Source organism: Oryx dammah, unplaced genomic scaffold (assembly GCF_014754425.2).
Source record: "Oryx dammah isolate SB20612 unplaced genomic scaffold, SCBI_Odam_1.1 HiC_scaffold_5, whole genome shotgun sequence".
Classification (NCBI taxonomy): domain Eukaryota; kingdom Metazoa; phylum Chordata; class Mammalia; order Artiodactyla; family Bovidae; genus Oryx; species Oryx dammah.
The window spans coordinates 65,094,976-65,121,637 of record NW_024070189.1 but is presented as its reverse complement, the minus strand read 5'-3'; the positions used below and the strand labels follow the sequence as shown (position 1 = coordinate 65,121,637).

Sequence of the window (26,662 nt, the reverse complement as noted above, 5' to 3'; positions counted from 1 at the left end):
AAATGTCAGTTGTGTATTTTGGGAGCTGAAACTTCAACATGGGGAAGAAATACTTCTGGGGTCAGGTGCTTGCCTTTGTCCAGCCTCTTTCTGGACTGAGTCAGAGCAGGGGCCAATTTGCCTTGACCATCATGGACCTATACAGGCCTGGGTTGCCTTAATCAGTCCTCACTTTAACAAATGCACATAGACTGGCACCAAAAAAGGTAACTTTTTTCAAGTTTTATTGTAAAATCCTCAGAAAAAGAGCATTTACAATGACAATACTTTATGATACTCTGTGAAACATCTTTATATCAAGTGGTACTGCAAATACATGGCGTGTCCAATACTGTGCAATACGTTAACGTAAACACAAACTTATTTCCAATGCCACATACAGTTACTGTGTTGGTACAAATTTCTACTAAAATTGATGTATTAAAAATAATTTATATATATTTTATAAATAAGGAAAAATTCACATGTATAATAATTACAGGAGACATTTGAGAAATACCAGTGATTACAGAAAATATATTTTGGAGTCTACACAACTGCTTAAAATAATGTAATCTGCCTCGACATGAGAGATCTGGAAGTTTTCTGAGGTGGGGCAGGAGGAGAATCCTAACGGGGCAAATGGAGCGTGTGTGTGTGACTCCACATTGCGAGGGTCGTTCACGGCACTATAGCATGAACACAGCGTGTGTGACACCACAGCAAAATTCCATGCCTAGTCTGCTTTTAGGTCATCTCACAGGCCTTCAGGAAGCACGAGAAAAGGGGAGAGGGGTGATGTACGAAGGGTCCGGGAACGAGAGGGGCCTGGCCAGTGGCAGGCAGTCAGGGTGTGGGCTGGGGATACCACAGAAGGCTGTGCTGGGGGTCTGGGGTGCAGGGGGCACTTGCAGACTGCCGTCCCTCACCTCTCTGAAGCAGCTGAAGGAGCCAGGGACCAACAACTATTAAAGCTATGGCGGATGTTATACTGGGCAGCAGATGAAGGTTTAGAGTTAGGAAATGTCTTGGGCCCCATCTCCAGCCAATTTTTCATGGTTGCCATTCCTCTGAAACACTCTTGAAGAAGGTGCCCCCAGGGAGCAGCACTGTCTGATCCTGCCTTGGTGACGGGTGGAGAGCCACATGTCACCAGGTGGGAGTAGAGGTGAGTCACGTTATTTTCATGGCATGTAGGCCGAGCCCTCTACAGCCCTTTAGGGCATGGCCTGCTCCCTGGGGCCACAGGGGTGAGCTTGGGAAGAGGGATGTGTGAAGTGTGGTTTTGTGCAAAAACCAAGCACATGCTCAACATTCTCGTATTGGCTAATGAAGCCTTGCTGTGAATTTTGAAGGTCAGTCCCTGCTCTTCCCGATCTTCCATAATTTCACACATTGTGTTTGGTTAAATTCCCAGTACTGCTCACAGGAGACCATTATTACTGGGCTCCCAGTGTCTGCCGGGTGGCTGGTGCCTAAATCCTGAAGGTCCAGATAAGACACTCAAATCCTCAAGTGGCTCAGCAGGTAACCTGGTGTAGACTAAAGAAAGTGGGTTGCATTCCACCAGGTATTTGGGGTCTTGTAGTTGCACCTTGAGAATAAATACTATGTATTTTCCCCTTGATTCTTTTAAGCCCCTCTGTTCTATATGATCTCTATGATTTTGGAGAGCAATCAAGGCAGCTAATGACTTTCTTGAACAAAACTGCTTTGCCTGTGTACCAATCTGGGAGCAAATAGTATAGGATTTGGCCCGATGAATGACTTTTCACTTATACCCAAAGCCAGGAGGCAGCATGCAAAGACCCCTGGGGGAGCTGGTGTGGTGATTAGGTGAGTTGCCCCTGGAGTGGTTCATGAGCGGGCATCTCCAGGCATAGGAAGGAGGTGGGAAAGGCAGAGCACAAGGTGAGGATGGAGGGATGTAGCTCAGCCCTTCAGGGCTTGGCTGAGATGGCATGGTCTCTATTCCTCTCCTGCAGTTTCTGTCTGATCATAACGGACTTCTCTGACAGTTATGGGTTCTCTCTAGTCTTGCTCATCAAACTACAAAGGGCTGTGAGCTAGGGCTTGGGGGTGTGATTTGAGCAGCAAGGAGCTGTGTCCCCATGGGTTCTGATTGCACTTGGAGTGGGATCTGGGGTCCTGGGTGGGGAAAGATGGCAGAGGACCTCATGTCAGCATCACTGTCATCTTACTTTGCCCGGCTGGTGTCTTGCTGTGGAGTGCACATTCCGGGGGGTGCTGGGCGCCAGGAAGAGGAGGATGTGAGGTAGATTGGTGGATGTGTAGGAGAGAGTTGGGAGCAGTATCAGTGCTCCTGGAGGCTGGCTTTTGAAGAGGAGGATAGGGGAGTGAGCTGTGCAATGTAATAACGAAGAGGGTGCAGCATCCATGGTGTTTGAATGAAACACACTGTGGAAATGAATCGGATTACTTTTTAAGCCCCTTGTAGAAAAATATATCCATCGTGAATCTGTTTCGCAACTCAGTTCTGAAATCTCCACTAGTTCACAGGTAATTTGGTCAACAGAAAAGAAGTAGGGCCACACGAAGCCAGCTCCAGGCAGCTTTCCTCTGTGAAGACTCAGCTGTTACAATTCCCTAGGGTGGCAGGTGGTTCTCGGCTTTATCTGGGCTTGAGAGCTATCCTCCAGGATACTAACCTGGAGCTGGGAGGCTGAGATTGGGGTGGGAATCGCAGGGACTGAGCTTCTGTCTCCTGTGCTGCAGTCTCTAGGTCATAGAATCTGAAGCTTGGTATGAGTGTGGCCCCTGCCTAGACTTTACAGGGCTCTTCCAGCTACCTCTGCAGGCTTGGGGAAAATAGTAGGATCTTGGAATGACTTGAATGAATACTTAAGAAGGGAGCCTGGGCCAGCCCCAGGCAGGACTTGCTGGTTCAGTGTTGTGGGGCTGGGATGATGGCATTGGCCTCACTGTGTGTGATTCACACCCAACCTTCCTTGTGCAGAAGTCCATGTAGGCTTCTAGGAGCAGACAAATCCCTCTTCCAACTCTCAGTCTGTGAATGGCTGGGCAGGCTTTTGGACCCAGTACCTCTATGTAGAGTCCTGCTCACTTGGGCAGAAGAAGAATGAGGGTATTATTTCAAATCCTTAACATCACTATAGGTTTATTTGTGTGTTTGTTAGCCTGAAAAAAAAATCTACGTTGAATTTTTCTGCAATGAATTTTATTTTTAAAATCCAGTAATTTTGAAATAGTTCATTACGTAAGTGACTTTTGGGGTGACTCTTTTGGTAAGACAAATATTCCTTTAATATAAGTATTAGTAGATAGGTGATGATTTGTGTTCATAAGAAGGATCTTGGCTGTTGTGATGACTTCATATCCCAGTGGCTTTCAGACTGTGTTCCATGAAATTCCGCTGGGGATGAAGTATGGGAGGAAGAGGCAGGTGGAATCCTAGCCAGCCTTTCAGTTGGCTGCACTGCTGAAAAAACATGGACTTTCCTGCCTTTATGAATTTTCAAATTTCACAATTTTCAGGGCTGTGATCCCCTTCTCCTACTTAATTGTATCTGAAATGCTGGCAGCAAGACCTAAACTGGCTATCTCCAGCTTTGTAACTACATAGTGATGACAAGGAGAGGCTGATAAGCTTTCCACACTTGAAAGTGGAAGGAATAGTGGAAAAGGAACAAGTGCCACTGAAGTCACTCCCAGTGAAAAAGGCCAGTTGTGGCTCGACTGGTCTCTCACTCAGGAATCCTGTAACACAGAGGGGCTGATGTTCTGGCCTGGCAGTCGGTGGGTTCTTCTTCATGTAGACTCAGAGACTTTCTTTTTCTTCCAGGGGCTGCTACAGTTCAGAAGGTCTTCCCAAAGGAAGAAGCTTGTGAAAGTTGGAAAATTTCAGTGACAGACGTGCAAGCAAATGTGTCAAGAGACTGAGGCAGGAATAATAGTAAAAAAAAAAAAAAAAAAAAAGGTGAGGTGTGTTTTCCATCCATCCCAGTTATTGTAAAACTAAATAATTAGGTTTTGAGGTCTGTTTCCTCAAATATCTACATATCTTATCTTAAAAAATCTGTGAATGTATATGTCTAGGCACACTCCTGGGAGTTTTTGGGGACAAGAGTATGGTGGACTAAGATGCATGAGACATATCAGAGGACTGGCTGATACCAGGAGCTCTGTGAGGGGGCAGGTGGATTGGGCAGTTAGGTGGGACTGAGATGCTATATTTCCAGTGAGACAGGGTCTATGTCTTTCTCTGAAAGAGGCCATTTCTCAGCAGCTCAGGAAAATCATGGCCATGTTGGCAGGAGAAGGCATCTAAACTGATGTGTCTGTGATGGGACCATACCCCTTCCTACTTCAGGTGGCTTGAAAAATGACCATTCAAACCTGCTGATGTGCAGGAGAATGGTGTTTTGAGAGCCCAAGGGAGCCTCTTCCTTGCTGAGATTCTCCGATATGGGATCTGTTGGGTTGTACTTCTTTGATTGCCCTGGAGAGCCCACCATAGCCCACCACATGTGGGAGTACTGTGGCAGTGGCCTCCCGCATCCTTGTGTGTTCCTGGGGAGATGGGGACCCGTGTGTAAGGAACACTGAAATGTGCTGTCTGTGCTATGTGGATGCAGGGACTTGGGTGCGAGCTGAGTGCGAGGGCCGCAGGCAGAAGAGAGTGGGGTTTTAAAGGGATAGCCTAAGGAACCCCACTTGAATCCTGGCCACTGTTCTGCAGGCACGTTTCCAGGCAAGCTTGGTCAGCCCTGAATCTGGGGTACTGGACAGGCTAATACATGTCCCCCTTGAGTGGTGATATGCAGGCACACAGGGTTTGTCTTGGTCTCTTGGGGTCCCAACCCAGAAAAAGCCTTTACCAATGTGGTGGTCTGATCTGCACTTGGGGGTGTCCGTGATGTAGAGGACCCCAGTCCCCTTGACAGCCACTGTCTTCTTTCTGGCTGCCGGGTGTGGGGTAGTGCCTCTCAGAGACGTGGCCTAAGGCAGGGAATACAGGGAATACAGCTGGACCTGGGAGAGCATCTTTCTGCTTACTAGCATTTGAGATTATAAAAAATTAGTTTTTAATCAAAATTTCCAAAATAAAGTGAGTGATTTCCCCATCCCCAAGATGCAATAAGTCTTGTTGGCTCTCCCTCAGGCTTACAACAAGTCAAATGGAAAGAAAAGCGAGAAGCAGCTGCAAAGGAGAAATTGAGGTCCAGAGCGAGAGTGGATGAGGCTCTCAGGCCAGAAGGGAGGGCCCTGCTCCTGGGAGCCCCCAGCTTCAGGCCACTCCAGCAGGGTGAAGTCTGGACGGACCTGGTGTTAAAGAATGAGGATGCAAAGGCAACTGACAGAAGCGTCCGCCTGGAAAGCTGGAGCTCCTGGTTCCAGGGTGGCCCAGGTAACGTGGTGCGTAGCTGGGCGCACGATGATTCCTTTACACGGCAGCAGGTTCTCATCGCAGCTCAAGGCAGAAATCCTACATCCTAAAACCCACCCGATCTCGTTAGCAGCGCATACCTTATACTAGGAAACTTGCAAGGAGACCAGTGTTGAACCACAAAGCGAATACAGGTTTTTTGCTTTTGTCTGTAGAAATGTACAGGGTGCCTGATCGGGACTGCTTCATACCTCGCCCACCCACACCACCGTAGTCCCCCCCTTCACGCCCGCCACCTCGCACCGTAGTGCGTTCTGTCTCCCGTTGATGAGGAACAGCGACTCCCGGGCGGGCGTGAGGAGGTGCTGCCCGAACAGCCCGCTGTCCCTCACGATCCTGCGGGGCCCTGCCCAGGCCCGGGCTGGCCCTGCGGGCGCGGGCTCCTTCAGGCCCTTCAGCACACCCGTCTTGCCAGTGGACAGCTCCAGGAACAGCAGGTCTGGCTCTGTCTCCAGTGTGGCGTAGACACGGTACTGGTCTCCCTGGGTGAAGGAGCGCTGGAAGGCCACATCTGAGACACCTGGGCTCACTTGCAGGTTGTAGAGGGTCCGGATCTCCCCGCGCAGTGAGATCTCCTGCACGTGCAGCTGGGGGCTGCCCGGGGCGGCGCTGACTACAAAGCGCCCATCCGGGGATGTGTGCGGGGTGCCAGTGACCTGGCCGTTGGGTCCGACCACCGCGTCTGTGACGCTGTCGATCAGCAGCTGCGGGGGCGCTTCAGAAGAGCTGTCCTGCTGGCACTGGACGAAGAAGTAACCACCCAGGTGGGTGTGGGCTATGGCCTGCGGCAGGCAGCCGTGGCCCTGCAGCTTGATGGTCTTGAGGGGCATCAGTGTTTCCAGGTCGACTTTGTGGATGGCAGGGTCAGACTTGTTGAAGATGAAGCCGAACCTGGGAGGGGATGAAGACTGAGGTCAGAAGGCGGGAGGGTTAAGGGATCTGTCTTTTGCCTTAAACGATGGCATCCTTTCTGCTGTCCTCTATCCTTTGCTGATCTAATAGCCTGTTAATAAGATCTCCTATTTTGCAGGAGATGGTTTCATAAGTGATCCATCTATGATCTCAAACCAGTGCAGCTGAGTTACAGAATGTTCCTGGATTTACGCTCCTATAACACGCACACATCTTTAGAAATGGTGGAGTGGAATTATGCCTCAGCAGCTCCTCCCTCCGGGGTGTCTTTGATTCAGCTTCCCAGAGACCTTGTGCCAGCTGAGAAGTGGTGGGCCCGTGGCTAGAGGGAAAGGACAAGATGTGTCTTCCCTGACTCTGCCTGCTAGGAGGACAGGACAGGTGAGTCCATTTCTGAGTGGTTTTGTGGACTAAGGGGTGAGTCAGAACCTGGGGATGCAGATACAAGAGAACAAGGACAGATGGATGTCTTATTCATGCTCCCTGACCCTTGGAGAGGAACGTGAGGGCAGCCTCTCCCTTGGCAACACTGATGATGCTGGTCAGAGGAACCCTGGGCTGGGGCTGAGGACAGCTTTTACCTTCACAGCCAGATAGCCTGGCGCTCCCATGGTGCCTGCTAGCTGCGGAGCCTGGGGCAAGCTGCTGAACCCCTCTGAGCCTCTGCAAATTGAAAGAGGGTAGTTCCTTCCGACGGCTGTCGGGAGGATTAAATCTTAGAGTGGGCGCATTACTGGACGAGGTCAGTAGGTGGTGGTTGCCGCATCTGGACTTGGTGAAATTCCTCTTTGGAGGCTGGCTGTGAGCTGCAAATGGATCTGACTCCAGGAAGGACTCACTCTGAGCACAAGAGTCTGCCTAAACCCCTTGCTTACAGAGGCCTTTGGGTGTTGTGTACACCTACCGGAGTAGAGAAAAATGTCTTCCACAATTTTCTCTTGAATAGCAAGCTATGCCTCAGAGATGGGAAAATGCCCATGTGATGGCATCTTTAAAGCATCCTTAAAGAGCTAGAGCGTGCTAAGAGCAGGAAAGAAAACCGCAGGCCTGTAGGTAGCTGTCCTGTAAAAGTCACACACAGGCTCTGCAGTGCCTGAGTGCATGACTCCTGTCTGAATTCAGCTTCTTTAAGGTGGTTTACCATTTATAACCATCTTAGAGGCTCTTCCCCAAGTATTCTCTGGAGTGAGGTGGGGAGGTCAGAAAGCCGTTATTTTCTCCCTTGGGCAAGGATATAAATGGATGAGCCTTATTTTTACACGTCCAGCTTCAGCTTGCAAAAATGAGTCATTTCTTCCTGGAAAAAGGTGCTTGATGTCAGAGTAAAGGAAGGCATAAACACTGCCATAAGACATTTGGGTCTTGATGACTTTATAAAAGGGCACACTCAGCCTTCTGGCAGTGGTGCCTTGACTAAGTGTCTCTGAAAGGAAGAGGGAAGGGCAGTGGCCAGGCTGGGATGAGGTTTGCAGTTGAGGCCATGGCTGTTATTACTAAGCTGTTCTTTTGGATGGTGGCAAAGCAGGTGTTCCGGGGCCTCCGAGAGGAGCCACAGGTTGTGGTTATTAGAGAATGAGGCCAAAGGGGGCACCGAAAGGAGACCCGGCTTAAAAAAATTTTTTTTAAATGTATTTTTAATTGGAGGATAATTGCTTTACAATGTTGTGTTAGTTTCTGATGTACAATAACATGAATCAGCTATCAGTGTGTGTGTGTGTGTATATGTGTGTGTGTGTGTGTGTATGTATGTATCTATCTATCTCTCTCTCTCCATCCCCTCCCTCTTGATCCTCCCTAGCCCTTCCCCACCCCGCTCTAGGTAATGTCATCACACAGCACCAGGCTGAGCTCCTTGTGTAACACAGCAACTTCCCACTATCTATCTTAGATATCTAAGCTATCTGTTTTACACGTGGTAATGTGTATATTTCAATGGCACACTCTCAATTCATCCCCCACCTCCTTCCCCTTCTGTGGGAGACCCACCTTTAGTCTGATGCTGCCAGGTCCTGACTGTGTGACTTAGGTCAGTGTCTTCCGTTCTCTGGGCCTAAGTTTCCTCATCCATAAAACAGGTGGGAGGACTACCTCTACTAGGTGTGGGTTTTTTTTCAAACATATAGCAAGGACAGGGTACACAGTTAACCACAGTTATAAGACTTCCTGACCTCACTGGGTCCCTGAGGGCATTAGGAGCTGGGTGCCTTTCTTAACTTTAACAGTGAAGACAGGGATGGGGCTGTTTCTCTGTTCCTTCCTGATGTGGTCTAAAGAAGGAGTTGGGGAGAAAGAGAAAGGAGCACGGCCTTCCTGGTGCAAAGCTGCCCCATAGAGGGCTGAGCTGGGGCGTGGAGTAGCTTAGGGCTTGTGGGCTAGTCTCACCTGATATGGTTGATGATGAGGTTTGTTGGGGGAATGAAGAAGTCGTCCACTCCGGCAAAGGGTGTGCGGATGAGGCGCTGGCCATGGCCAGTGCTGGCCTCTGTGATCACCTATAACATAGAATGGAAGTCCTTGTGAGGGTCCATCCAAGCGGAGGTGGGGTGGGCAGTGGAAACGTACCGACCCAGGCATACTCGGGTAGTGATCCTCTTTTTGGCTGGGAAAAGGGGGAGAGGGGTTTTAAGTAGTGAAACACACAATGGTGGAGTTGACTGGTTCTGTATTTTCCCTTGACACCAGGTGCCTAGGTTGCTGTGTTGAGAGTCTCCACCGTATGCTGCTTGCAGAGGTGCTCTCTGAGGACTGTGAGTCCATAATTTAATAGAGAAAACAGACATCTTTCAGAGATGCTGGTTGTGTCACTTAGAGTCGGTGATTAGGATGCAAGGGAGGGTTCCACTTTTACAAATGGGACTTGCTGTGAGCAGTGGAGAATTAGGCCCTGTGTTTTGTACAAATTGGTAGTGACAGAGCATGGCTGTCTCTGTTCCCTGGGAGGAGCAACTTTATCCCCTGTGGACTTGGCAGGAGGCAACTTGAGCAGTTCCTTGGTGTGTGTCCCTGCTGTGTCTGAATAAGGGAAGGGTACCCTGGCAGTCCCGGACAGAGCTGAGTGATATCTGGGGTTAGACAGGATGGAGGCTCTGCTGGAAAGCCCCCTGTGGTCAGGCTGGGCTTTTGTCCACCAGCTGCTGAGACCTTGGCACAGGCAGGCTGGAAACACTGAGCCAGACAGCTTGTGTCCTCTTGCCTTCTGCATGTGCTCATCCGCCTCCAAGTTCTAGGTGATTCCCAGGTAGGTGGCAGACCTGCAGCCAGATGAGGGGCTTGGTCAACCTGTGGGCAGTTTTGGCTGGAGGACCCAAAGGACAAGCCCAGATCCTCTTAGCAGGACAGAAGGCAGACGCCAGACTCTGACCAGGGAGGGGAGACACATTTTCTGATCTTTATATTGTGACCATGTATAGAGATGGAAGGATTCAGATTTTTGCAGCCTGGGGCTGAGGACAGTCTTTGATGGGGCTTTGTGACTCACAAGGCTTAGAGCTCTGGACGCTTTAACCTTTTAAGAGTGGGACTGCCTCTGGCTCTTTCTTTAAGGACAAGACAAACAGCACCTGCCCTGCCTCCTCTGGCAGGTTTGAGGCTGGGGTTTTGGGGATGGTGCTTTCCCTCCAGGGGTCAACAGGCAGAATGCCGGATTAGAAAGAAGTAGGCTGGGAATTTTAGTTTTAGGGCAGCTCTTAAGTTCTAAAGTTAGGTTATTTTCCTGTAATTAAAAAAAAAAGCCTGAATGACATTTCCATGCCAAGTCCATGGGAAAAAACTTAGAACTAGACATTAAGAAAATATCAGTATTAGGTCAACTTACTTAAAAAACAGAAAACAAACTTATAGTTGCCCTGGGGGATAGCTAGGGCGTTTGGGATGGTCATGTTCACACTGCTACATCTAAAATGGATAACCAACAAGGACCTACTATATAGCACATGGAACTCTTCTATGTGCCAGCCTGGATGGGAGGAGGATTTGGGGGAGAATGGATACATGTATGGCTGAGTCTCTTTGCTGTTTACCTGAAACTACCACAACATTGTTAACTGGCTATACCCCGATACAAAATAAAAAGGTTGGAAAAGAGAAAAAATATCAGTATTAGGAAACTGGATCTTAGAATGTTCAGGTGAAAATGCCGGAGAATTCCAAGAAACCATGCAATCATTGCTTGATATCAGGTCTGTCAAGATTTTAGCTTATAATAGAGATGGAAAATTACAGGCTGCCAGCAGTCAATGTCATTCACGCTTCACCACCCTAACACCCTGTGTGCAGAGGTTACTTCTTCAAAACCCAGTATCATGAGCCTTTGAACTGATATGGGCTAGTCAACCTCACTTCTCCAATGAGTCATGAGTTCCTTCTTGGCCTGTGTCTCAACACATAGCTGGGCATGTTGGTGACTAAAGATAGCTTTTGAGCCTCTCAAATTTGCTGGATCTATGGGCTTGGTTGGGGATGCAGGCAAGTGGCTGGATATCAGGAGATGTCAGTTGGTGTAGCATGGGGATGGGAAGGCTGAGCATCTGCTCCAGAGGGGTGGATGAAGCCAGCTAAGAGGTGACAGTTGGGGAAGAGCAGGAAACCAAGGTATTGATGCAGCTAAAAATTGGACCTGGGAGTGGTGGACAAGAGCAAGATGGGCAAAATTTGCAACATGCCAAAGGTTTAAACACTGGCTCCTGGGGGAGGGCCTTGGTGGAACAAGCCTCATTTACAGAACCACTTTCATTTTGTCATAGCAAAGTTTGTTTAATCAGTCCCTTAGTGTTAGATATTTAGAAACCTTAGGATAGCATTTTGAATGTTTTGCAATTGTAAATAATGCTGTAACACATAGTGCTGTAACTAAATCTCTGTGCCCATCCTTGATCATGGCCTCTGGATAAGTTCTGAGGGGTCACGTTGCTGGACTGAGGCTTTTGGTTCACATTTCTAAATTGCTCACCACAAAGGCTCTGCCTTTTGTCATTTCCGGGAGCAGTTTTTGCAAGCAGTGGTTTTCTGAACACTAGTCCACAATGATGAAGGTAGGTTTATTCAGTTTATTTCATTTTCTTGTCAGAGCGCGTTTCTCAGACTTCCTAATTATGGTGATGGTGGGCATCATGGTCTAATTCTCGATATTAATTAAAATGCTCTTAGTGTTTTGTCATTTAGGCAAAATTTGCTCTTGGTTTCTGGGAAACAGTCTTCATTATGTTTATGTCTTCTATTCCTATTTTTAGTTTTTTTTTTTTTAATTAAGAATGGCTGCTGTATTTAGTTAAATGCCTTTCCAGCATTCATTGAAAATATTACAGTTTATTCTGTTTTAATTTGTGGTATGAGTAATATTGACTGATTTCCTAAGAGTGAACCATTATTGCATCCTGAGAATTTGTTCCCCGCTCAAGCAGTTAGATGCATTGTTGGACTCTGTTTTTAATACCATGTTGAATTTTGCTTCTGTATTTGTGAGATTAGTTGCTAGCTTTATTTTTTAACACTAAGGAGCTGTACATTTCCCCCACATGGTCTGAGGTAGTTCAAATGATACTAAAACTATCTGCATCTGAAAGGGTTGCTATAACTTGGCTGTACCCAAAAGCTCCTCTTCTGCTCAGTTCCAATTATTAATACTATGCTCAGCCTCTCTCACAAAGGTAATGGTAGCACTGAATACAAATGGTCTGAGAAATAAGATTAAATGATCAACTTTAGGTTTTCATAAATGATAAGATTATGGTCCCGAAAGCATTTGCCTTACCAATTTCATATGCTTATGAGTTATCACATTTTAAGCAACTATCACTAAAATGTATTTGTTTCTAGGATCAATACTAATTTATTAATTAGCCAACTTGATGTATTTTAATATGTTTTGAAAAATCTCCACTCATGACTTGCCTTTTTCTGAATACATAACGTCTGAGTGTTCTTGCCTAGGTATTAATCTAATTGTTAAACAATGCATCAGAAACTTGGCTGTACATTTGTCTATGGTAGATCTTTAATCTTTTTTTTTAAAAAAAAAAAACCTCTTCTCTGGTAATTGTTCTACTTCAGGTTTTCCTTTTCTTAGGTCAGTTTTTTAATTATTTATTTTATTAAAGTATAGTTGATTTACATTAATTTCTGCTGTACAGCACAGCAACTCAGTTATACATATATACACACATACTTCTTTTTTATATTTATATAAATATTGTATCTTTTCTGCTATGGTTTTTCCCAGAACACTGTCTGTAAGCTCCCTGTGCTCTGCAGTGGGACCTCATTGTCCATCCATTGTGTGTGTAACAATCTGCATCTGCTAACCCCAAGTCTGTTCTTTATGTCTGTCCGTCTCTTTCTGCTTCACAGAGAGGTTCATCTGTGGCATTGTTTAGATTCCACATATAAGTGATGTCATACAATATCTTCTCTTTCTGACTAGATCAGTTTATTTTTTTCTGGATTTTGCAATCATCCGTTTTTTCTAGGTTTTAAAATTTGCCACCTCAGAGTTGCAGTGTACTATTTGACAATTATTTTCATCTTCCTTCATCTGTAGTAATCTCTCTGCATTCTTCATTTTATGTTTTTTTCTTTATCAGGTTTATGAAGGATTTATTGTTTTTTGTTCCTTTTTTATTTCTACTAATTTTGGTCTTTTAAATAATTCCTTCCTGCCAGTTACTTTGTTCTTTTTCTAATTTCTTAATACAAGTATATTCTCTGCAGGTTTTAAGACACAACTATTCCCTTGTGTATGGTTTTTTCTCTATCCTGTAGGTTTTGATGAGGAGGAGTCTCTTTTTCATCTTTTTCATTGCTTTCAGACATTGTAATTTCTCGTTTTAATTTCCTCTTTGCTCCAGTAACAATCTAGGAGTGTTTCCTCATTAGGTAGGTCACATTGTAATTATTTCTAATTATCAGATACTATAGCCTATAACACTGACTTTTGCAAAATTTGTTAAAATTTTGTGATTACTGATACATGTATATGTGGACATGTGAAAAAATTCTATTTGCCAGAGGAAAGGTTTTCTATATAGTTATGAAACTGAGTTCCTTATTCATATTATTCACTTTCCCATGTCATTATATTGTCTCCTTGGCATGTACAATTTAAGCGCATTTTAAAATCAAATTCTTGTATGGTTAATCACTCTTGTGTCATGTATTAGTTGTTTGCTATCTGTTGGCTGTTTATCGTCACATGATGTCTCTCCTTATGCTGTTTAGTGCTTGTAACCTTAAATTTGACCTTGTCTGATGTTAATATTACACTCAAACATTTTTCATCCACCTATCATCACTTTATATGCCTCTTGTAAACAAATTATAGCTATTTTTCTCTCCCTCTCTTCCTTCCAAACCCAATCTCATCATCTCTGCTTTTAATAGGAGAAATCAGTTTGTCACATTTGGAATAATTAGATAGTTAGCTATCTCAACTATTAATTTCAAAAAGCATTTTCTGTATCCTCTCATCTCCATAAGATGACATGTTGGAATCTTTTTACTCCCTTTTCTTTACTCCCTATCTTTACTTTTACTGAAATAATTTACCATCTTTAGAGCCTGGTATCAGAATATCTCTTTCAGTGCATCTCTCCTAATTCAAATGCCTTTATTTAGCACTTACTATATATTAGTCTCTCCTCATCCATCTTGTTTCAGTTTTGGACCTTCCTCTCTTCCCTGGTGGCTCAGATGGTAAAGTGTCTGCCTGTAATGCGGGAGACCCGGCTTCAATTCCTGGGTCGGGAAGATCCCCTGGAGAAGGAAATGGCAACCCACTCCAGTATTCCTGCCTGGAAAATCCCATGGACCAAGAAGCCTGGTGGGCTACAGTCCATGGGGTTGCAAAGAGTCAGACATGACTGAGCGACTTCACTTTCACACATTAGTTTCTCCTCATCCATCTTGTTTCAATTTTGGACCTTCCTCTCTAGATTTCTTACTTACTCTTGTCTCTTCTGTATCTTCCTCCATCTCGAAGTCTCTTATCTGGCTCACTTGCTATTTTTCTGCTATCTTTTGTGATATGCTCTCTGAATTCTTGCATATGCTCAGGTCTGTCTTTTGTCCTGACAGGTAAATGATACCTTGGATAGCAACCCTTTTCTTTTAGTAGCATGTGGGCACAATGCCACAGTCTTTACTGCTGCAGGTGAGAAATCTGATTGTTCTTCTACAGGTGACTTGTTCTTTCTGCCTTGAAATATTTTTTATTCTTAAAAGTCCAGAGTTTTACCAGGAAGAGCAGAGATGTGTTCTCTCTCATCATGTTAACCTGGATCACTTTCTATCTACAAGATGTACTTTTTTTAAATTGGAAATTTTATTCCAAATTGAATGTTTGACTCCAATCCAACTATTACTTTTTCTAAACTTCTTTTGACTTTGAAATGTCTTTTGAGACTTCATATCTTAATCTTATATTTGTTCTGTGATTTGAGGATTTTCTTGCTCTTTATCTTTCAGGCTACTAATTTGAGTCTCAGTAGAAACCATGCATTTTTCAACTCATCTCCTGCAGTTTTAAATTAGGTAATCATTTTTGTTAATTTTTAGCTCTAGAAAAATATTTTCTGGTGGCCCCTCCCTTCGAATTTCCTTACCTGTTTTCTTAGGGCTGCCAGAGAAACCAATTTTCTGAGCGATCTTATTCTGACTCCTAGGTTCTCTAATGAATTATTAACTATTTGTCATCAGCTTGCTGGGGCCCAGGACGTGTTGATGGCGTCCACTGAGGGGCAGTGGTCTCGGTGTGTAGGAGATGACATAGTGTCCTTCCCCTGGCCCAGGAGGGTGGCCAGTCCCCAGGAGGAAGCTTCTGTAGACAGGGTGTCCCCTGGCCTCTTACCAGTCTTGGGAAAAAGGTGAACTTGGCTCCTTCTGCAGCCCTTCTCAACTGGGGTTCTGAGAGAATAAATCCTAATATCCTGAGGAATCCATTGTATCTGCTGAGTTAACTTCTGGGCATCTGGAATGGTTCTAGGTACCATCATTGTGAAAATTGAGGGAACAGGTATTTAAATCACCTTCTGTAGGGCTTAATCATCTCATGTACCTCAGTGAGAAAGGCTGAGCCAGACACACTCAACACAGGTTGGTGTTGCCCTTCCCTGACTGGTGGAAGAAGGGATCCCACAGTTGTGCTGGGCCCAAGCTCTTCCCAAGGGGGAGTCAGTACAGTGGCTGGACTGCAGGGCTCAACATATACCTAGGTTGGAGCAGGGGCCAATTACTGAACCTTCCTGTGCCCCAGCACCCCATGAGCACTCAGTAATGTGCTTTCATTTATGAACAAAATTGCCACTGCTTTTCCTTCTTTTCCTTCTGCTTCGTTACTGTCTGGTGCCTGCTTTGGCAGTATTCTCCAGCCTGTGCAGCCCAAGGTGGAGAAAGCTCTAGCTTCCTTTGGAGTCCAGAGGTTCATTCCTGCTTGGCCCCAGGAGCTCCTGGCTGAGAAGAGACAAGTGTCTGGGGGCTGGGCTAGGCGGGGCCCAAGAGCCACCTTCTGGTTATCATGACATCAGAATCCCATCCACCAACAGTGTTGTTGTCTTTAGCAGCAGGCCTGGCGGAAGATGCCCTGCTAATTGCCTGTAAGGGGTGTGGTCCTGAGGATGTTTCCTACTCTCTTTCATGGACATACTTTGGGCAAATGTGATTAGCTGGGGAGAGAGTCCTTTCTTGCAGGTGGGTGTTGTCCTCCATGTACCCAACATACCTGGAGGCTTGGGTGGGACTTGTGCACGTTCCCCCAGCTCAGGACCCACACTTGGTCATGTGATTTGTCATAGGACAGCTTAGCCGGCAGAGGATCGACACCTATGGACTTAAAAAAAAGTAGCGACAAGTTGATCATTGTTGCTGCAGAAAGGGATTCTTTTCTAGGTCACTCTATCCAGCCTAGCAGCCTGGATAATGAGCCCATTTGGGAACCCAGGGCAGAAACCTTTGTGAGTTTGTCTTCAGAGGCATAAAACTGGTTGTTAGTAATGTTTTCCTTTCTTGCAAGTTTTACTTAAAGAAGACCCATACCATCTTGGCAAAAACATAAACACAGGTTTTTCTTTTTTCCAGTTTTCCACTCATGGTCAGCTTCAGGACCCTCCCATCACTTCTCCTGTAAGCCTTGGAGGCCTCCTGAACCCTCAGCATCCTTGCCAAGCTCTTCCACCTGCATCATCTGAGGCTGACTGAGAAAGCTTCCGTTATCACATGTCCTTTAACTCTGTGCAGACTGTCTTGTACATCACCCACCTGGAACCTCCGGGACTTGGACTTGAGCATCAGGTGAGTCTTTTTCTACTGCTGTAACTGAAATTCTGCTATTCTCTGAGAAAAGAGCTTCCTCAGTCACCTGGAAGCTGTTTTATACTTCTCTTAATGTAGTTTCTAAGTTCCAAAACACTGTTTGTGATGCTGCTGTGACCCCTGCTCTTTTCGGCAATGACCTAGCCATTCTCTTTGCTCATTAAAGATCCCTAGTTTGGTGCCTTCATTCAAAGCCCTGCTTTCTTAGTTCCTTCTTGGTTTCAGTGATCTTTTTCTCTTCCCTACTGCAGCCACTGTAACTTATTCCTTGTCAACAAGTTTCTGAAACTTCAATTTCAGTCCACCATATTCTAGCCTTTCTGATCTAGTCGGGGAGGGGGGAGCATCTTTGTCCCCACTGGTTAAAACTTTCCTTAAGAAATGTCTATGGAGTCCCTGAAAGCATTTAATTGTCTTCACCACTCCACTGAACTGTGATAGAGCTTAATGTCAAATTCAGAGATCACTTTTTGATCCTCCTCTAACTTGAATTTTCAGCATGGTTAACCATTCCCTTCTGGAAACATTGTCTTTCCTCAGCCCCCCACCTCCCTGGCTTCCCTTCTTCATCCTGACTTCTAAATGTTGGCATGTTCCACATCTTCGTCTTTGACCTTCTCTCTACCTCCTTTCCCTGGATGAGCTCATTCAGCACATGGCTTCAGATAACCCACTGTACTCTAGAATTCATTCCTCTGTTGATGACCACAACTCTATACAAACCTAAACTCTTGATTTTGCCCATGCTCGTTGACATCTATTTCTTCTCCAGTCACCCCCTTCTTTCAGATTAAAACCCGCTCTACCCTGAAGTCCTAAGCAGAGTTGTTTCTATTTTCCTACCTTCATATACCCCCGATCCATTGTTCACGCTTCCGGCTGCTCATTGTTCCTCTCTTCTGCCAGCTTCCTAGTCCTTTCCCTTCATTTACCAAAGGCTTCAGGATCCAGCAGCTGCCTTCTTCCCAGAGCTTCTTAACTCACCAGTTATGATACCATCCTCACTCTCTCTAGATTCTTGTACTTTTTCTCTCTCTCTTAAAAACCCTCTTGATTATGCATGCTCTTCCAGCTATCTTATTTGTCCACCCTCTTCACAAACTTCCCTGAAGTTTGGACTGCAGGCACCATCTGTCCTTTCTGCCTAACCTTTTCCAATCATAGTTCATATTCTCTTTCTGACTGAGGTGGTGTGGAGCAGGAGATTGAAAACCTAACCCCCCCCACAATCTCTTAAATTCAGAACAGAGCTTTCCACAGTCTCTCTATGCTAAGGAGCTAAGACATGGAAGGGAAAAGGTCCTGAAGAACAAACCAGGCTTTCAGTGTGAGGACTGGAAGGGTGACCTACTAGGAGTGAATCAGAGGCTGACTAAGCTTTATAAAAGCTGCAACTCAGCCTTGACTCAACAGAGTACCTGATTAAAGGGATTCATTCTCTACTCTCTTCCTAGCAGAGAAAAGGATAAACCCTCTTCAGTGGATGACAGCCATATAAAGTCTCTACAATGTTATATGGAAGGCTTGCCATTCAGAAAAAAATAACTAGGCATTTCAAGATATAGCTTATATGATTGCAAATAATATAAAAAGATAAGAAAATTATGTGCATATAATTATATATATGTGTGTATGTATATGGAATTAAGCAGAAATTCTAAAGTGAAAAAATGCAAAACCTGAAATGAAGATCTCAATAAATAGATTTTGTTAAATATACCTTAGACAGGGTGGAAGACAGAACTAGTAAAGTGAAATACAATTGAGGCACATACCCAAATTGAACTGCAAAGAGACAAAAAAGGATGGAAAATATGAAAAGAGTGAAAGAGATGTATGGGACACAATGGAAAGGTCTATTTTTTTTTCTTTCAGAGTTCTCAAAGAAGAGATGAGAAAGAATGAGGCCTCAGAATATTTGAAGAAACAATGGTTACGAATTTTCCAATCTGATGAAAAATATTAAAGACCAAAGAAAGAGAAAATCTAGAAAGCAGCCAGAGAGAAAAAAGGGATATGTCATCTTCAAAAGAGAGAGAGTAAAACTTGACAGTTGACCTGTTAACAAAACCAGTGGAAGATAATGAAATGGCATCTTAAAGTTGAAAGAATATAACTGTCAATGTAACATTCTGTATCCAGTGAAAACATCCTTTACATATAAAGGGAAATTTTTCAAACAAATAAGAACTATGAGAATCTGTTGTCAGCAGACCTGCACTAAGGAAACCCACTCAGTCAGAATGAAATTGATCCCAGACAGAACACTGTACTTCAGGAAGGCATAAAGAGCAATGAAAAAGGTAAATATATGCAAGAATATAAATGACAATAATAGTCATGTTTTGCGGGGTTAAATTATGTGTAGAAATAAATTCATTCCTACTAGAGTGCCAAAGGCAGGACGGGGGTTAGAGGAGTTAGAGTGTTCTAAGCTTCTCTCATTATTAGGCAATGAAAGTGAAAGTTGCTCAGTCATGTCTGGATACTGGAGTGGGTGGCCTTTCCCGTCTCCAGTGGATGTTCCTGACCCAGGGATTGAACCTAGATCTTCTGCATTGCAGGTGGATCCTTCACCAGCTGAGCTATCAGGGAAGCCCATTGTTAGGCAAATGAAGTAATACCTTGTATGAGACTGTACTGAGGTTAGGGTTAGAGGCTGTGGTCATAATAATAGCAATGATCAAAGAATGCATGGACAACAAGCTACTAGAGGGAGAAACAGAATAACAAAAATGTTCGACTAATCCAGAAAAAAGCGAGAAAGGAGGAAAAAACAGGTAGGTCAAATAAAAAAACAGAAAGATGGTAGGCATAACTATATACTTAAATATACAGGGATCAAATAATTGAGTAAAGACCAAGATTATTAAACTAGATAAAAGCCAAAATCCAAATACAGTAGCTTTATAAGAGATCACCTTTTAAATACATGACATAGATTGAAAGTGAAAGAATGGAAAAATTATACCATGGTAACACTAATCAAAGTAAATCTGATTTAGCTATACTGTTAGACAAAAATAGACTTTCAGGCAAGAAGCTTTACCAGAGATAAATAGGGATATTTTGAAAGAAGTCATCCACTCAGGAAGATATTACAATTTTAAAGCAGAGCAAAAATGGATGGAACTTGATAAATTTACAATCATAGGGGGAGATTTGAACATATCTCTCAGCAGCTAGTTGACTAAGTAAACAAAAGTCACTTAGAATATTTGAATAATAGAATGATCCAACTTGACACACACGCACACTTAAAAACATTAGAAAACACATGCTTTTAAAGTATACATGGAGCATTTGCCAAAGTAGATTAGCTTGATTATAAAGCAAGCTTCAATAGATTTCAAAGGATTGAAATTATTCAGAGTATTTTCTCTGACCAGGTAAATCAACAACAAAAAGATAGCTAGAAAATCTCCTGTCATATTTGCCAGGAGAAACCACAACCAAAACCCTGGTTTTACATAACTTTCTCCCAACAGTGAGCAACCTGCACAGCTGAACATTCCTTGGAAAAAAAAACACGAGCCTCGTCACTGGTTTGACTTTAAATTTGCACCCCTCATCCTTAAGTGGACCTTCACCACTGCCCTGCAGTCCTATCACCTTTCCCTGGTCGATTTAATCTCACATCCAACTTTCACCTCTTTCCTTAGACTTCCAGCCTTGGTGATAATTTTCCTTATTTCAAAGGCAACCAGAAGAGAAGGTCACCCAGCTACCACCAACTGTATCACCTATTTGCACCTGTGCCAGAATACTTCCAGTTTCTTCCTGCTCTGATGAGTGAATGTGCTTTTATCTTAGGCTGGTGTATCTGTTCATATGTCCTGGATTCCACTGCCTGCTTCAGTGATGCAGAAGAAAGGGAAGAACTGCACAAGTTTTCCCCGTTAGCATACAAAGCTGGAGTGTCATCTAGCCTAAAAGTTTCAACATCCTCTGCCAGCTACCGCCTCACTTGTCTACTTTTACTCACATTTCAGCAAAACCCCTCAAAATGGTTGTCTGTATTCACCATCTCTACTCCCTCTGATTCTGACTTGAACTCACCCCGCTCAGGCTTGCATTCTGCTGTGATCGTCCTGTTCATTCCTGCCAAGGTGATCCATGTGGTACTGAATCCAAGGTTAGTTGTCAGTTTTCATAACATACAAATACTTTCAGCAACCTTTGACACCATTGGCCATAACTCTCCCTTAAAATACTCTGCTCCTGCTTCTGGAAAACCACCCTCTCCTCATTTTCTTACCTGTCAGGTTACTCCTCCTTGATCTCCTCTGTTGGCGCTCTCTCTCATTCCTGATCTTTAGGGGTTGGAGTACTTCAGGGCTCCAACTGTGACCTCTTCTCTATCTATATATCCCTCCATGATCTCCTCCAGGTCACTGGATTTAACAAATTCACGTGGTGATGATGCCCACTTTCGTATCTCCAGCCTAGACCTCTCCTTTGACTCCAGACCTATTTATGCAACCTATTACATGACATCTTTAAAGATATAGATTATATATATAATAGCAGCTTAAATGTAATCTAAAGCTGAATTACTAATTTCCCCCTGTATCTGCTTCATCCGCTGCCTTGCTCAAAGCCTCTATCAGAGTGCATTACTTTCCTACTGCTGTAGCAACAGTGCCACTAACTTGGTGGCTTAAAACAACACAAATTTATTCCCCATAATTACAGTTCTTGAGGCCAGAAGTCCAAAATTAATTTCACTGGCAGGAGAAATACATCTGCATGGTAGTGCTCCCTCTAGAGGCTCTAGGGGAGAATGTATTTCTTTGTCTTTTCCAGCTGCCAGAATCCAAAAATTTGCAATCTCTGGCTTATGGCCTCGCCCTCCAATCTTAAAGCCAGCAGTGTAGCAAACCTGCTTTAGTCCTTAAACTGTCTCCTCTTTCTATGTTGTCACATCTTCTCTCTTATGAGGATACTTGTGCTTGTAGGTAGGGCTCACCCAGATAAATAAGGATAAGTCTCTTTAAATTCCATTTAAAAATCCTTACTTTGAACAAAATCTTTAGAATTTGTATGCAAACACAAAAGACCCTGAATAGCCAAAGCAATCTTGAGGAAAATGGAGCTGGAGGAATCAGGTCCCTGACTTTGGACTATACTACAAAGCTATAAAACAATATGCTACTGGCACAAAAACAGAAGTATAGATGAATGGAACAGGTTAAAAACCCCCAAAATAAACCCATGCACCTATTGTCACCTAATCTTTGACAAAGGAAGAATATACAATGGAGAGAAGACAGTCTCTTCAATAAGTGGTGCTGGCAAAACCGGACAGTTACATGTAAAGGAATGAAATTAGAACATTCTTTAACACCATACCCAAAAATAAACTCAAAATGGATTACAGACCCAAAGGTTATGATTGGGTACTATAAAACTCTTTGAGGAAAACAGACAGAATACTCTGACATGAACGGCAGCAAGATCTTTTTTGATCCACCTCCTAGGGTAATGAAAGTAAACACAAACAAATGGGACCTAATTAAACTCAAAGCTTTTGCACAGCAAAGGAAACCGTGAAAAAATGAAAAGACAACCCACAGAATGGGAGAAAATATTTACAAATAAAGCAACCAAGAAGGGATTAATCTAAAAAAATATACAAAGAGCTCATGCAGCTTAATATCAAACAAAAGCAACCCCAATCAAAAAATAGGCAGGAGACCTAAATACACACTTCTTCAAAGAAGACGTACAGATGGCCGAGAAGTATGTGAAAAGATCAACATCAGTACTTATTAGACAAATGCAAATCAAAACTACAGTGAGGTCTCACACTAGTCAGAATGGCCATCATCAATAAATCTACAAATAATAAATGCTGAAGAGGGTGTAAAGAAAAGGGAAACTTCTTGCACCTTTGGTGGGGATGTAAATTGGTATAACCACTATGGAGAACAGTATGGAGGTTCCTTAAAAAGCTAAATGCAGAACTACCCTATGACCCAGCAATCCCACCCCTGAGCAAGTATCTGGAGAAAACCGTAATTTGAAAAGATACATATACCCAACATTCATTGTAGCATTACTTACAATAGCCAGGACAAGGAAACAGCCTAAATGTCCAATATGTATGTATAATGGAATATTAGTCATAAAAAATGAAATAATGCCATTTGCAGCAACATTGATGGACCTGGAGATTATTATACTAAGTAAGTCAGAGAAAGACAAATATGATATTGCTTATATGTGGAATCTAAAATAATAATGCAAATGAACTTCTTACAAAACAGAAATAGAATTCACAGATGGGGAAAAGAGGGGTGGGGTAAACTGGGAGATTGGGATTTAAGAGAATTAACTATATATAAAATAGATAACTAATAAGAACCTACTGTATAGCACAGGCAACTCTATTCAGTTCTCTGTAATGATCTCTATGGGAAAAGAATCTTAAAAAAAAAAGTGGATATACCTGTATGTATAACTGATTCACTTTGCTGTACACCTGAAACTAACACAACATTGTAAATCAACTATAGTCCAATAAAAAGTATTAAAAATCCTTAATCACGCCTGTGAAATCCCTTTTGCCATATAAGGTGACATTCTTTGGTTCTGGGGATGAGGGTGTGGATATCTTCGGAGCCATTATTCCACCCACCACACACAGTATATGGCATTACCATTCTACCACTGCTTAAATTATTTTTATTATTCCTTTCTCTCAAACCTTACATTCAAATGAGCAGAAAATCTTTTGGGCTCCACATTTAAAATATAGCAAGACTTTGATAACTTCTTACTGCCTCCACTGCCGTCATCCTCTCTTGCCTGGATTATTTCAGTGACCACATCTCTGTTCTATTTTCTAATCTGAGCAGCAGATTGACTCTTTAAAGATGTCAGATTATGTCATTCCCCTGATTAAAAGACTTGAACGGTTTGCTATCTCACTGGCCTTAGTTTATCTCTGTCTTTGCTGCATCCCACTCTCCTCTGCCATGGTCAAGCTCCAAAGCTCCAATCCCACTTGGTGTTCAGATCTCAGATTCTGTTTACCTCCAGAGGGAGGGCCACTTAAAAACAGTCTTTTGGTTCCTCTGTCCCTTTCAACATGTAAATAGCTCTTAGCATCTGTCGCTCCCTAAAATTCTAAATGATGGTCTCTTTCCCCAACTAGAATATAATTTCTGGGACCTGTTCATTCATGGCTATTTGTCCCAGCACCTAGACCAAAGTTTGGCACACAGTAGGCAACAGATGCTTAATGAAAAATGCTCTTCTCTAAAATGAATCTTCTCTACATCCTTCCACTAGCCTGACCACTTCTCCTAGGAGCTGGGAAGTGTGCAGAGAACAAAGAAGGATGTGGCAGGCTGTGCCCCAGAGCTGGAAGCTCCCCACTCCCTCAGAGAGATGTACCTGAAGGACTTTCTGAGCCTGCACGTCGACCACGAGGACTCTGCTCAGTGTGGGCTGGGCTACGTAGATGTAGCGGTGCCTGACGTTCACTGCTGATGCCCACTGGCAGGGCTGGGTGGCATCCCCATCCTTTTGAGGACATATTTCTTCCTGTAGAGGAGACAGGCTGCCATAAGTCTTCTTAATCCCCTGTTCCCCTGCCATTGCTGGGTTCCGCTCCCTTCACCCTCCCCTCTTCCTTTCTTTCTCTCTCGGAATTCTTCGCCGCTGCAACATCCGAAGGAGCACAGCACGCACAGCTTCTCACATCACCCTGCATGAAGCTTTACACTCCACATTCCGTTCATCTTTCATCTTCCCCTGCTCCTCCTGAGGCTGTAACTCCCTTTGCCGGCCTTTCGGTCAGCAGCTGAGAGGTCCGTATGCTTCCACTCTTGAGAGTGGCCTTCTCCCTCTCCTCATCCCCATCCATCGCACACAACTCTGTCAGTGGCCAGACTCCTGCAGGAGTCACCTACACACTCAGCGGCCTCGCCTCTCACACGCTCCTTCGTCTTCTGGCGCTAGTCCTCTGCACAGAGCTGGCAGTGTTCTCACTGAACCCCCAGCCGACTTCTCAGTTATATTCAAGCTTTGCCATCATCTTATTTGAACTTGGGGCACCATCTGACACTGTACTGACTGTTGCTTGGTTCTTTACCCTCCACCCTCCCCAGGGTCTGACCCTTCTCTGTTGCTCTCTCTACGTGGCACGTCTAGATGCCAGAATGCTCAGGGGTCACTACTGGATGACTTCTCTAAAATCCACTACCTTTGCTAATCATTGTTAATCCACACCTGTGACTTTAAATACAGTCTGCTGCTGCTGCTGCTAAGTCGCTTCAGTCATGCCCGACTCTGTGCGACCCCATAGATGGAAGCCTATGAGGCTCCCCTGTCCCTGGGATTCTCCAGGCAAGAACACTGGAGTGGGTTGCCATTTCCTTCTTGTGCTAACAACTCCCAAATTTGTATCTTTAGCTCAGCCCTCTTCTCTGAACTCCAGACTTAGCTACTTTCCTAAGTAGCTATTTTATTTATATTTCAAATTTGTAAGTCCAAAATCAACTCAGTTTTGCCTCCCAGTCTTGCTCATTTCCCTTGTTTTACTTCCCAGACAAAATCTTTGAAGGCGTCTTTGACTCTGCTTTCTCTCTCTACACCCTCAGCCTTCATCCAATGAATTAAAGTCATTTCAATTTTACCTCCAAGAACATATTAAGAGTTAAACTTTCCGACCACTCCCACCTCTGGCACCTTGACTCAAGCCACATCTGTCCCTTGAGTGACTGCTACAGCATCCACACTGTGCTTCTTGATTCCACCCTGGCCTCCCCTGACAGATTCTTGACTCACCAACCACAGGGATCCCTGTGAAATACAAGTCAGCTCAACGCACTTCACCACAATAACACTCTTTCTTGCTCAGAACAGGGTCCAGGTCTTTCCTGAAGCCAACAAGGCCCTGAACACTCTGGTTCCTGGGATTCCTCTGACCTGTCTCCCTTTCCCACCCATCCTGTGCACGCACGTGCCGGCATCTTCTGTACTATGCTGAACTCCTGCACCAGGGCCCGTGCGCTGGTCAACCGGTTTTCCCAGATGTCTACCTGGTTTATTTCATGTCCTTCAGGTGACATGTCAGCCCACATGTCACCTTCCTGGGATGCCCTCTCTAGCCTCACCAAGCGTTGTACCCTGGCACCCACCCTGTCTCACCTTGCTACATTTCTCAGTTACCGCTTGACCTTCTTCATTTGTTTGTCTACCTACATTTAGTCTTTCCTTTTTCACTAGATCGTAAGCTCCTTGAGAGCAAGCTGTTTGTTGTGCTCACTGCTTTATTCTTAGCACCTAGTGAAGTGCCTGACACAGAACTGATGCTTGAGATATATAACATAATGCAATATAAATAAAGAATAAATGAGAGCAAAGAGGGCCTTCTTTTCCCTTGTCTTTTGTGATAGACATTCTCACGTGTTTCCTCATGACTCTTGTGCCATGCTGTCTCAGCCTCTGTGCCAGCCCCAGGGCTCTGTGCAGGTGCCCAGCTCCAATCACTTGCACGCACCCTTGGTGATCCTGTCTCCTGTCTTGGCTGTCATCAGTACTCACATGCTGAGGCCCCCAGATCTGTGTCTTTAGCTCAGAACCATCCTCCCCCAGTTCTCCCATGGGTTCTCCTACAGTCAGCTCATTCTCAACCGTCCACATGTGAGCTGGTCTTTGCCACCATCCCTGCTCCTCCTCTGGGTCCTCAATGGCATCTAGGCAGCCAAGTCCAAAGCAGGAACACCATTCTGGATGCTTCCTTCTCCCACACAACTCACTATGAATTAGTCCCTGAGGACTACAGAGATTGCCTCCTAAATCTTGGAGTTCTATGTTCTAGCTTAAGCCCCGTTTCTTTCCTAAACAGCTGCAATAGCTTTGAAGCAGGTCTTTCTCCTTTTACACTTTACTCTCTCAGTCATCATATTTAATCCTTACATGCCTGTGTGCTAAGTTGCTTTAGTCATGTCTGACTCTGAAACCCTATGGATGTAGCTGGCCAGGCTCCTCTGTCCATGGGATTCTCCAGGCTGGAGTGGGTCACCATGCCCT

At 44.4% G+C, this 26,662-nt stretch overlaps 1 protein-coding gene across 1 annotated transcript in view; it reads right to left on the bottom strand.

The window, feature by feature from the left end:
* Nucleotides 1–207: 207 nt before the first annotated feature.
* FSTL4 (follistatin like 4) overlaps nt 208–26,662 on the bottom strand; it is a 427,123-nt gene continuing 400,668 nt past the window's right edge. The window contains exons 13-16 of the mRNA XM_040240112.1: nt 24,020–24,169; nt 16,029–16,136; nt 8,702–8,811; nt 208–6,298 (exon numbers count right to left, since the gene is read on the bottom strand). Of these exons, the coding sequence (XP_040096046.1) occupies nt 5,593–6,298; nt 8,702–8,811; nt 16,029–16,136; nt 24,020–24,169 (1,074 nt within the window). The 3' untranslated portion in view covers nt 208–5,592. The remainder of the gene's footprint in view (nt 6,299–8,701; nt 8,812–16,028; nt 16,137–24,019; nt 24,170–26,662) is intronic.